A 13,583-nucleotide genomic window follows, 5' to 3' on the forward strand; every position below is an offset into this window, starting at 1 on the left:
ATATGACCATTGAAATTGTCGTACTTTAGATACGGAAGATAGTCAGCTGTTTATTGGGCACTTTTCACAAGCTGCCCCCATAGAGTCAGTCAATTTCACGAACCTTAGGTACGGCAAATTGTCAATCCTTTTTGCGGGTAAAACTTTCACTAACTGCCCGCTGACGGTCATCCGATCTACATTCTTTGGTATGGAAAATGACCACCCTTTTCCGGGCACACTTGTGGTCTGCTGCGCGCCGACAGCGATTCCAATCAAGGCGCTTCTTATACGGGAAATTTTCAATCTCTTTTGCGGCATACCTGTCTCCGGCAGCCGATTCAGTGCATTACAATGGTCGCACTTTAACACATGTTTTTAGCCTATGGGAACTTAGTTTTTAGAACAAAATGGCCGCCATACACGTATTTACGCCCTCTACGGTGAAATTATTTTTTCTTTCGTTTGTCGTTTTCCATTGAGAATAGACTATAATTACACACAATGGTTCGCCACCAAATGTAAAATTGAATCTTAGAATGTTTGTCATGGACTCTTTGGGATATTTTACAGCCATCTCGTACAGTGAACAACAACAAAACTGACAGATAGCACCATAACCTCGACTTAATTTGTCGGCAAAGAATGTCAACCTGGCGTAAACAACGCATTGACTTTGACATGGAGGCAGTCAGCTAAAGAGTAAACAATACACTGTGCCGAACGCAGAACAAGTGAGTTAAGGCAGGGGTCCAGTGGGTGTCCAGACCGAATTTCGAGCTGAATTTCATTTCTCAAAACTACTGGTCATATTTTGGTGAAATTTGGTACACGTACGTAGTTTTGATAGCTCTTTCAGTTTAAGTCATTTAAATTTGCATAAAATGTGTCACGTGATCTTTATATCTGTCTGTGTGCTGCGCTAAATGACGATGTTAAGTGTTGAAAGAAATATGGACATAGATCGGGAGAGGATAGACGTAAGTGAAGGTGCTCGAGCGGACGAATGTGTTGGTGAACTGAGTCCGTCGATGGACGACGGTAGGTCAAAATGGAATAAACTGAATCAACATCTGTTCTTTGGTATGCAAGACACTTTATTTGGGCTTGTTTTATTTTATTACACCTTATGTCAATTGTTTGGTGGGATTGGCTCCCACTTAGTCTGGTTGCATAGCCAAAACTAAAATGATATGACACAGTTGCGGAGATTCTTGCCTGCTTAGTACCCTGGTCTTGTCTGCTGTGGTTGCATTGGAGTTGAGTTCATATCTTTTCTGATCATAAAAATTGTCATGCACTGGTTCAGTGGAAATGGTATGTGTACTCTCCTGATGTATGCTGAGTTAACGTCGGCTGAATTAGATGACAGTCTAGTATATTTGGACAGAAGGTACACAACAATGCTGTCTCTGATTTTTGAAATAACTTGATCAGTAATTTAGTTTTGGAAATCAGAAAACAGCCACTCACAGCGACAGCTCTTTTCATGGGATTACATCCTACTCTTAAACTACCAGCTGAGCAAAGATTCAAACAGTGAAGTTTTTGTTTGATGTAATAAAATGAATAACACCTTACACCTAGGGCAATATTGTGATTTGTTACCTGCCAAAGGGATGGTGGACATGACTAACGTTAATGAAGCTTAAGTGGAAGGCAACTCCTCAATATTATGTATTATCATAGTAGCCACAAAGTGAAATGACTTAAAACAATGCTAATCAGCCATAATGATTATCTACTGACACTGAGTTTTGTAAATATAATGATATAAAACGAGCGACCTAGCGGCTGATATAGCTGCACTGTGTTATGTAGACAATAACTATTTTTGACACCTGTGTTGATAAAGAAGGTGGAACTCTTGATAGCTCATTTCAATGGCCAGAAAAAGGCAAAAAAAAAAAAGCTGCAAAAATACACAATTGGAGATTTCATCATAATTTGAACATATTACATTAAGATCATCCCTAAGAACACATCAACCAAAGCTATTTGATGAGTAGTTTTTAGAGAATCAAATATTCTGACCAAAAATGGCAAAATTGCCCAAAAAGTACAAAATTTTAGATTTCTCCATAATTCATATATCATATTAAATAATCCCTTGGAACCTGTATACCAAATATCAAAGCTATCAGACATGCAGATTTTGAGAAACAAATTTTTTGACCAAAAATGGCAAAAATTACCATAAAATACAAAATTGCAGAGTTCATCATAATTTCAATATCTATCATTTAGTTCATCTGTAGGAACCTGTGTACCAAATTTCAAAGCTATTGATGAGTAATTTTGGGGAAACACATTTTTTGACCCAAAATATCAAAACATTGCCCCAAAAATACAAAATGGTATATTTCATCTTAATTTGAATATATCACATTTTGCTCATCCCTATAAACCTGTATACGAAATATCTCAGTTGTAAGACAAGCGGCTTTGATGAAACAAATGTTTTGACCGAAAATGACAAAAATTGCCTTAAAAAATACAAATATGCAAATTTCACCACGATTTGAACAAATCTAACTGAAGTCACTCTAAGTAAACTGCATACCAAATTTCAAACCAATCTCAGAGAAGATATTTTACCAAAACCAGCAAAAAATGCCCCCAAAATACAAATATGCAAATTTCACTAGGATTTGAACAATTTAAGTGAGGTCACCCAAAGTGAAATGCATATGAAATTTCAAAGCAATTGGACTTGCGGTTTTAGGGGAGAAGGCGATTGTTGACGGATGACGACGATGGACGACGACAGAAAATCAGCCTATTTGATAAAGCTCTGTGTTGCTGACAGTGGAGCTAAAAATACCATGACAGGAAAAGAAATCTTAGTTTTTGTTGAGTTTGTAAATTCACTGCCCTACGAAAGAGTCATCAAATTAACCCTTAGTCTGACCCAAGAGTAATTATGACCCTGGACTAAAATCACTGACCTTGGAATAGCAAGAGTCAAGTACGTATAAACAGTACTACCGGTAACATGCAACTCGAAACTAAAATACAAACTTTGTTCAAAGTTTCCTCAAGGACAATGTAAAAATATCTTCTAGAATAAAATTAAGAGACTATTGTGTCAATTTACCAATATATATTCTGTTTTCAATGATTCCACAAGACAGCATGTTAAATTCAGCTTCTGGATATTTGCATAGAGTTTGACGCTTTCTCAAGTAAGTTAATGCATGGGTGTTTGTACCCATCAAGCCCAAAAGTAAGAAAATGATCAATTATCTTTAAAAACCACCAGATTTGATTGATATTTGGCCTAATTATTGGAATTATTCAATTCTTTGAAAAAATGTCTGCCTAAGTCTTGACGAGTTGAGTCACGTGACCAAATCTGATATTTTCCCGCCAAAATTTACGTCTTTATTAATTTTAATATTCCAACCGTAAACTGTTAAATTTTCTTGATTTTCTTTGCACTTTTGGAAACAACATCTATCATATTCTTTCAAAAATACATGGCACTCATGAAACTCTATCTATACTTCTTTCTGATATTCAAAATATTCATATAAAACGTCAAAAATATTGTATTTGTTGTTTTTTGTGAAGAAATAATATTCAAAATTCAATAATTTTGCATCTGCCACTAGTTCTAACACAAGTTCCCATCCCATTTTACATTAATTGGTCATAATATTTTAAATATTTTGATGTTTAGCGGTTGGAATATTCAGTTATTTGCAATATACAATTTTGGCGGGAAAATAGCAGATTATGGTCACGTGACCTGACTTAGGTAATATATTATGATAAATTTCAGCTTAATCAAATGCGAAACATATTTTTTGCAATTTTCACAATTTTCTGACCAGGTCTGATTAAAAAGTATGTTCAAACTGATTTTACATGTATGTAAGCCTATGCCCATGCATTAACATACCTGAGTTTGAGGCACATTCTAGTTGAAAGAAAACATTAATCCATACCTACAGTAAGTTAAATTTGAATAACAGAACGGAGGGCTACATTACATAAAATTAAGAATAACAGAATGGAGGGCTACATTACATAAAATTAAGAATAACAGAAAGGAGGGCTACATTACATAAAATTAAGAATAACAGAATGGAGGGCTACATTACATAAAATTTAGAAAAACAGAATGGAGGGCTACCCACATTACATAAAATTTAGAAAAACAGAATGGAGGGCTACATTACATAAAATTAAGAATAACAGAATGGAGGGTTACATTACATAAAATTTAGAATAACAGAATGGAGGGCTACATTACATAAAATTTAGAATAACAGAACGGAGGGCTACATTACATAAAATTATCATCATTCTTGATCATAATTTGTGAAAATATGAAAGCAATAATTATTTGAGTTACATGACAAACATTCTAGTGATGTAATTCTATCCACTGATCAGATACTATCAGCGTCACCTATTTTAGAAATCCTCATGTTCTAATGAAATGACTGAAAAAGCTTTGTTATGAAAGAACTGAAAAAGCTTTGTATTAGAATGGCTAATAACTGTATCCTATAAGACTTGTAAACTTCTGTCTAGCAAGACCTGATACATCACACAACTACATCTATCATTACATGTACAATATATCACTAATAACTGTATTTCATTTTATAACCAACTGACTGACTTATGAATTTGCTTCATTATTGTAATCAGAGAGACAAGAATTTCTGAATTCTTGTTGGTATCATTTTGAGCTCACTTGTATGTTACTGTCTTGGATAAGGATATCCTGGGTGTGCTGGGTACGGTGTAGTTCCATATGGCTGGGTTGGATATGGAGGATTTCCATACTGTTGTTGCTGTGGATATGGCTGTGGTTGTCCTGGATACGCCTGTTGTTGTTGGGTTGGGTAATTCATCTGAGCATATGGATTGTATCCAGTAGGCATAGGTGGAGGGGTGTACCCTTGGTAACCATATGCTGGTGCATAGGCAGGAGGGGCAGATGCCCCTGCTTGAGGTTGTTGTGTTGGTGGTTGCGTTGGTGGTTGCGTTGGTGGTTGTGTTGATGGTGGTGGTGTGTCTTGGTGGTGGCTGGCGACTTGACCCTTGATATGAAAGAGAAAAATTCTTGTTTTAGATTTCTCTCATTTTAAAAAAATCAGCCACCTTAAATAGTTTGGCTGTGATGAGATCTTTAGGATGTGAACTGTATGGGATGTGAACTGTATGGGATGTGAACTGTATGGGATGTGAACTGTATGGGATGTGCATTGTAGATAATGTGAACTGTATGGATGTGAATTGTATGGGATGTGAATTGTACGGGATGTGAACTGTATGGGATGTGCATTGTAGATAATGTGAACGGTATGGGATGTGAATTGTATGGGATGTGAATTGTACGGGATGTGACCTGTATGGGATGTGAACTGTATGAGATGTGAACTGTATGGATGTGAATTGTATGGGATGTGAATTGTATGGGATGTGAACTGTATGGGATGTGCATTGTAGATAATGTGAACTGTATGGGATGTGAATTGTATGGGATGTGAATTGTACGGGATGTGAACTGTATGGGATGTGAACTGTATGAGATGTGAACTGTATGAGATGTGAACTGTATGGGATGTGAACTGTATGGGTTGTGAACTGTATGGGATGTGAATTGTATGGGATGTGAATTGTACGGGATGTGAACTGTATGGGATGTGAACTGTATGAGATGTGAACTGTACGAGATGTGAACTGTATGGGATGTGAACTATATAGAATTTGAACTGTATGGGATGTGAATTGTATGGGATGTGAACTGTACGAGATGTGAACTGTATGGGATGTGAACTATATAGAATTTGAACTGTGTGGGATGTGAATTGTACGGGATGTGAACTGTATGGGATGTGAATTGTAGATAATATGAAATTAATGGGATGTGAACTATATGCAGGGCTCGAAATTAACTTTTTACCCTGGTAGTCCACTTGGGCTACCATTTTCTCAAGTTGGTAGCCCAGTGACAATGGCTGGTAGTCCGTGAATATTTTAGTTTAGTATAAGCCCCGGTTCAGCAACACAAAATAGAAGTAAAACTAGGGGTTTCAACTCGAGAAACCCCATATTATGTGTCACAAACGCTTAATTTATGCTAATTTATGTATATTTTAACACTTTCTATCACTTTCAAAATCGGCTTATACATCCAAAGAAATTGAAACTTGAGAAAAGAAAAAAATATTCTCATGAATTTCATGAACTGGCATGCCTTGTTACACCCGAGTCTCTCCATACAGACCGTAATACATTGATACTGATCTACAACCATAGATAAAGAACAGCGAAACTCAGTTGACACAGTGTTTTATATTACTATTTCAAATCAAACTGATTACATAATTTCTTGACATAGAAGTTACAGTTTTGTGAAATTTCAGCATCAAAACCCTAAAACTTGACACAAGTACGTACGTCTTGTATGCTGTCGATCAACAGCATGGTGTGAACCAGCCCTGCGTACAGGTCTGTGTGTTCCCTGCGTTATACGGCCTCCACCACAGCCCTGCAACGGTCCATAGAGATAACTGCCGAGATTCAAAATGGCGATCTCCATGGGTAAACAACTTGTAGAGTACGATATGTTTCAGAAAACGAGCGGTTTTGGACGTTAGGAGAAGTTAATCGCATCTTTTCTGGGGTCGGTTAGGAGGTAAAGGTAGGCAGGCAAAGGATTTTGCCCCGATAGAGTAGAATTTCAGCCAAAAAGACCGTTTTTCGTTGCGGTCCGGATCCGGACCGCACAGTCGCCAGTTATCTCCATAGACCGTTGCACGGCTGTGGTGGGAGCCCTGCCATGCAGAGCTAGGTGTGAACTGGCATGCAAAGACTGCACACGGAAAAGCAACTCAACATTCTAGTATCAAACGCTCTGCATCTTGTGAAAACAACAACATAGCAGTGAAAATTGTAATAGTCACCAGAAAAAACTCTTATGAAAGGATAATTGCTTCAAACAAATGAAACTGCATGTTGACTGCATTTAGCTCGTCCGAAAGTGACGGACATCCCCGGGCGGACATCGCACGCCAAGTATTTCATGTCCCAGGCTTTGGTAGTCCGTGTGGGCTACCATTTCATGGACTTTGGTAGCCCCAGGGAAAAGTTGGTAGTCTGTGGACGAGGGACTACCGCTAATTTCGAGCCCTGATATAGCATGTGAATTGTGGATAATGTGAACTTAATGGGATGTGAAGTTTATTGGATGTGAACTGTATGGGATGTGAACTGTATGGGATGTGAATTGTATGGGATGTGAATTGTATGGGATATGAACTGTATGGGTTGTGAACTGTATGGAATGTGAACTGTATGGGATGTGAACTGTATGGGATGTGAACTGTATGGGATGTGAACTGTATGGGATGTGAACTGTGTGGGATGTGAACTGTATAGGGTGTGAACTGTATGGGATGTGAACTGTATGGTATGTGAACTGTATGGGATGTAAACTGTATGGGATGTGAATTTATGGGATGTGAACTGTATGGGATGTGAACTGTATGGTATGTATGGGATGTGAACTGTAGATAATGTGAACTGTATGGGATGTGAACTGTATGGTATGTGAACTGTAGATAATGTGAACTGTATGGGATGTGAACTGTAGATAATGTGGACTGTATTAGATGTGAACTGTATGGTATGTGAACTGTATCGGATGTGAACTGTATGGGATGTGAATTGAATAGGGTGTGAACTGTATGGGATGTGAACTGTATGGGATGTGAACTGTGTGGGATGTGAACTGTATGGGATGTGAACTGTATGGGATGTGAATTGTAGATACTGTGAACTCATCGTCGTACACCACGCCCTCTTCGGCGAGTCTTATCACCCAACGCCGAAAAGGCCGTGGTATCACTGGCCACGTTTAGCGTTCACGCATTGCTGCAAGGCTCTATGATAGTCGAGGAAAAACCTACGAGCCAATCAGATTGCCCGTTACAGAGCTGATCTTGGTGCTTACCACCACACAGCGTTCACTGTCGACGAAGAGCGCGCAATGTGTAAATGTTTAATGTTTTTGGACTCAACCGCTCTATTCACACCAAAAAGACGCCATTGATAATTATTTTACAAGGAAAAGATGGGTTTCTTTGCACAAGGACCAGCGGTGGCAAGTCTGTATGCTACCAGGCATGGCAGGCCGTCCGGCCCATCGTGTTTCACGGGCGTTATATCGAAGGGTATCGCATAACTGGAGCAGCTGGCCCCACACCTCGCTATGCACAGTGTCCGACCCAGACGTAGGACAACACCGCGGTGTAAAACCCGTTGGTCAAAACTATTGATCATAAATTTACTTTACCACAAGTTATGTATAAACGTAAATGTATCGATCTCTTCATTAAGGTTCACACTGAAAGCTTTCTTATCGTGCTGTGGGTATACATGGAGCTAGAAACGTATGAATGGTATATTGGGCCCTTTCATTCGAGCTGGTGCTCCGCGATACAAATCACAAATGTACGCTAGGCTCCCGATTGTCTCAACACTGCCGAAATCACAGATCTCGGGAAATTGCGTAGTTGTTCAAGTCCGATTATGTTTCATTAATTCATCACAAAAGTTACGCTTACAACGGAATCAAACCAAGAGAGGTTTAGTCTGTTCCATGGGTTTGCAGTTCAGCGGGGTACGAACACGTATAAGCTTATGCGTACACTCGCTCAGTGTGACCTGGTGACAATTTTCGGACAGGGTATAGTGAATTTCGCCAAAGCCGTTTCACAAATAACGAGCAGTACGAAATCTTATTACCATACCCTTCGAAACTTTATTGTGTTTATCCTAAAACTGTTAACAGGACGGAAGTGGTATTTGGGGGGGTCAAAGTTGCCAAATTGTTGACTCCATAGTGAGTGCGTAGTAATCGGACGTCGTATTTGGAATGTGATTATAGGGGCTAAATATTGATATTTTGAAACTTCAAACCCTCGTTTTTCAATTTCGATGTGTTGAGAAAACTGTTTGTAAAAATTTTGTGATAAATTAGTTACGTTCAACCCATGGACGACGCAACTATATTTCGACATGTATGGTGCTTACATCGGATATGGGCTGTCTCTGTGTGTTGCTTTAGATTGTACGGTGTGTTAACTTCGCGAAGTTTTATAGCGCCCGAAATAGCTTCTACCGAAAAAACTAACTATTCAAAACGGAACAGCAGCGTCACCTGACTTAATATGCGGTATCATGAATTGTAAAACGCTATCAATACGGAGCAAAGTGAGTACAACGAACAGCATGTCTTTGAATGTCCGAACCGAGATCGTCCGAAAATAGTCACACTGAGTGTACGGGGACGACCTTGCAGTGGGACCGAGTAGGGTTCATTGATGGCCGTAGTCTGTGTACCTATCGAAGCCATAGTATTCACATGGTGTCGCCGTTGCTCTCGATCATGACAGAAAAACAGTCAAAATTTTGAAAGCTGTCGGATTTAATGCAACATATATCGGAAGAGGTGCAACAGAACCAGAGGATCTCAGGCCCTGAAAGCTCGATTGTGTACACACAGACAATGAGGAGCTTACGACCTGACATGACTTTGTAAAACGTATTCGTGATTGGCTAATTCTGATGATATGTTCTCATGAATAATTAATTAACCCCATTCATACTTCCGCAGTTTCCCGGCGTAATCTGCCAGAGCTTGATTTTTGCGTAGGTCAGCGGAGCGGAAATTATTGCTCTGGCCTGCGAGAATGTGTGAACTGTATGGGATGTGAACTATATAGGTTGTCAAATCAAACACAGAAACTCATTTAATGATTTCCTGAAGCTTACGGACAAGTGCAGTAATCTGAATGGCATGCAAGTGAATGTTACAGCAAGACTGTCTGATGAATGAGTTTACATGAAACAGTCACACTTTTCCAAATTGATACATTTATATTACCTTGACCTCCGTGATGACTTGGTACAGTTGGTGCTGTACCTGTGGGTTGGTTGACAATATTTTGTTGCAAGTCTTTCAGTAATTCCTCTTTTTCTGTTTTCCTTGCAAACACTAAATCACTAACTTTACTTTGATACCGGACTAGCAGTGGTGTCAGATCATTGTAGAACTGAAAAATATAATATCCAATTTTAATGAAAAACACTGAATTGTAATTCAATGTTTGGAACATATTGGCAAGTAAGTATTAAAATAAAACGGACGTGAAAAATGATTTTGAAATTGGCAATAGTGTTGCTAGGTATTCCAATAAAGCAGAAGTGGAAAATGATTTTGAAATAGGCTACATTGTTGTTTCTGTTGAAGTGTCAATAAACCATATAAAATATTTTACCTTAATTCCTTCTCTGAGGTTACTGAGTAGTTCCATATAAGCATCATGGCCTGCTGCTAGTTGTTTTAAACCTTTTCTCTTTGAATGGCCCCAGCATTGGATTGTTTTTCTTGACAAAACTTGTAATTAGCTCTCTGTTGAAAATTGTAAAGTAATAATCATAATGAATTTGTTATATAACTGAAGTACATTACTGCTAATGCTGTACGCCAAGCAACTGCTACTAAACCAGATATGAACTGTAAATGCTGCAGTTATGTGTAAATCTGAACCTTTGCCACATGTTTGCAACTTCATTGAAAGTATTATGATCAACATATTCACCACAGATTAACTCTATAGGTCATTAGCTGAAAAAAATATTAATTTCTTTGACTGCTGTCATTGTATCACCACTTTATATAGCAAGTGTAATTGCCTTTGGTCAAGTCCTTCAAACTATATATTCCAAACTTTGAAAGCTCATTAGATATGCAAACTATAAATTAGCTGACATGAAAAATTAAATGAGAAACTAGAAAGCATTTGCAAGCAAAAGCGAAGTTCCAGAGACCAGAGCAGCGGAAGAAACAAGAGAATGTGTGACAAAGATAGGTGCAGAATGAAAGAGTGCTTTGGATTTTAATATTCAAGCACGTACCTATAGGGCTGCTAGCAGTAAACACAATGATATACAACTAAAAGCAAGGCAGTCCACAGATTACAAATGCCTACATGTACGGTAAAAACGAAACAGATACATACGGGGGCGACAACGCACGGAAATGTATATCAGACGACATTCTCGCGAGCCAGAGCAATAATTTTCGCTCCGCTGATCTACGCAAAAATCAATCGCTTGACGGGTAGCGCTGAGTTGTTGCCGTAAAGAGGTGCGTGGTTTACGACGATGATCAGACGAGAGGAAACATCGGACCTACGCAGTTAAAATTGAAAACCGAGGCCACATGCATTTTCATTTGATTAAAAGCACAGACTAAAACAATTTTCATTGCAATGTCGCTGTTTTCACGAGATACTGACCGTTTGATCTTGGAAAGTTGAGCTGCTTTAACGTGCAGCCAACGCATGCCGGCGCCGGTGCGGTGACGGCTGTGTGTTACCGGCCTGTGTGTTAACGGCCTCGCAGACTGATATAGGAAAAACCGGGGAAAAACCGCTGGTGGCTCCTCAGAAATACGGCGGGCAGTTTCTCCGCCAAAACAGCCGATTTTGAATCCAAATTTTGCATTGACCTTCGTTTTCGAGCACACCCACCTCGCCTAGGTACACGATGTACCCAGCCGCGCTTGTAAATTTAGGGAAAGCTTAATTTTCTCTGTCTATGCGAGCGAAGCCATCTTATGTGCCGCCATTGTTACATTCGGGCGAAACAGTATAGCCACGTACGGCGAGTATTTAGAGAAAAATAAAATCAAAAAGCAACAAAAAACAAAGCGAAAAAAAGCTAGAATTATTAATAGCTGAACGCAATATGATAGTCGAGCAATGCAGAATAAAAAATAAATAAATAAACACACAAGAAATGCCCGTAAAACCCGTCCGAGCTGAGCGATGACGTCATAAGCGTGTTGCAATGCATTCTGGGTATTAAGGTAAAATTTGTGTATAGCATGTTCATGATAGTAATACCGGAAATAGAGAAAGAAAGAAAGAAAGAAAGAAAGAAAGAAAGAAAGAAAGAAAGAAAGAAAGAAAAAGAAAGAAAGAAGGAAAGTGAGCAAAAACTAACAGTTCCAGAGCTGGTCTCTGGAACTAATAACTTCCAATATTGATATAACCTGGTATAATCATCAATGTACATAGCATGTTATGCCAATTTTGATCAAATAAATCCAAGTATATATCCCTAATTAGGAAAGTTCATTAAATACACAAATTAGGAATTGGCTGAAGTAAAAATGCTTAATGCCTTTCAATAATGTTAGCCTACATAATAGTATCTTTCATGTACATAGAAAGTTTCATCAATTTTGGTCATGTAAATTCAAATATATATCCTTAATTTCAAAAATTCATTAAATATGCAAATTGGGAGCTGGATGAAGGAAAAATGCTTAATGACTTTCAATAATGTCGTATCATAGTATCTTTAATGTACATAGCAAGTTTCGTCAACTTTGGTCTTGTCAATACAGATAAATATCCCTGATTATGAAAGTTCATTAAATATGCAAATAAGGAATTGGCTAAACTTCAAATGCTTAATGACTTTCAACAATGTTCTATCATAGTATCTTTAATGTACATAGGCAGTTTCATCAACTTTGGTCTCGTCAATTCAGATAAATACCCCTAATTAGGAAAGTTCATAAAATATGCAAATTAGGAATTGGCTGATGTAAAAATGCTTAGTGACATTTAATAATATTCTATCATAGTATCTTTAATGTACAAAGCAAGTTTCATCAATTTTGGTCATGTAACTTCAAATATATGGCCTTAATTTCAAAAGGTCATTAAATATGCAAATTAGGATTTGGATGAAGTAGAATGCTTAATGACTTTCAATAATGTTAAATCATAGTATCTTCAATATGCATACCAAGTTTCGTCAATTTTGATCGAGTAAATCCAGATATATACTCCTAATTAGGAAATTTCATTAAACATGCAAATTAGTAATTATCTTTCACGTCACCCCTTAATATCTTTCAAAGCTGATAGATCTTGGTGTGGTCAACATTTGTAGCAAATCTCATCAAATTGTGTGCAGTCGTTGTCAATATATATCAGTTTTTTCTAAAATCATTAATTATGCAAATGAGCAAAAAGTAAGCAAGCCACACCCACCAAAAACTAATCAGTTCTTGCCATTTGCAAACTGAATCTATGTACCAGATTTGATTCTGATCTGATGAGCCGTTTTGAGATATTGAGTACACAGACAGACAGACACACAGACAGACAGACAGACACACAGATAGACACACAGATAGACATCGCTGCGACATATGCTCACGTGTGTCAACACGTGAGCAAAAAAGTCATGTTTGCAAAAGAATTTGATGTTTGAAAATGTTGGATAAAGACACATCTCAGTTTAATGTTAAGTTCAACTTTTCAATCTTACAACACTGAAAGATCATCTGACAATATCTACACCATTGGAAATTATAATTACAGCGTTGTCATAAAAGTAAATTTTGTGACATCCTATCCCAAGATTATTACTTATAATACGGTATATCCCATTAATCATTATTGTGGCTCCATATCTTTTCCACATCTACATATTCACTGGCAAGGCAAAAACTCTAAAGTAATAGCAATAATGTACCCCTCACGGCCAACAATGTC

The 13,583-nt window shown here is 38.0% G+C and overlaps 2 protein-coding genes across 2 annotated transcripts in view; one reads left to right on the forward strand and one right to left on the reverse strand.

Annotated features, from left to right (window-relative positions):
* LOC139124777 (putative hydroxypyruvate isomerase) overlaps window positions 1-13,583 on the forward strand; it is a 315,395-nt gene that overhangs the window by 41,789 nt on the left and 260,023 nt on the right. The window lies entirely within an intron of this gene.
* Window positions 3,162-13,583, reverse strand: part of LOC139125101 (programmed cell death 6-interacting protein-like) — a 96,177-nt gene continuing 85,755 nt past the window's right edge. Inside the window, 3 exon segments of the mRNA XM_070691212.1 lie at window positions 3,162-5,036; window positions 9,890-10,058; window positions 10,284-10,409. Of these exon segments, the coding sequence (XP_070547313.1) occupies window positions 4,684-5,036; window positions 9,890-10,058; window positions 10,284-10,409 (648 nt within the window). The 3' untranslated portion in view covers window positions 3,162-4,683.

The sequence above is a fragment of the Ptychodera flava genome (genome assembly GCF_041260155.1).
Source record: "Ptychodera flava strain L36383 chromosome 23 unlocalized genomic scaffold, AS_Pfla_20210202 Scaffold_24__1_contigs__length_23054250_pilon, whole genome shotgun sequence".
Classification (NCBI taxonomy): Eukaryota; Metazoa; Hemichordata; class Enteropneusta; family Ptychoderidae; genus Ptychodera; species Ptychodera flava.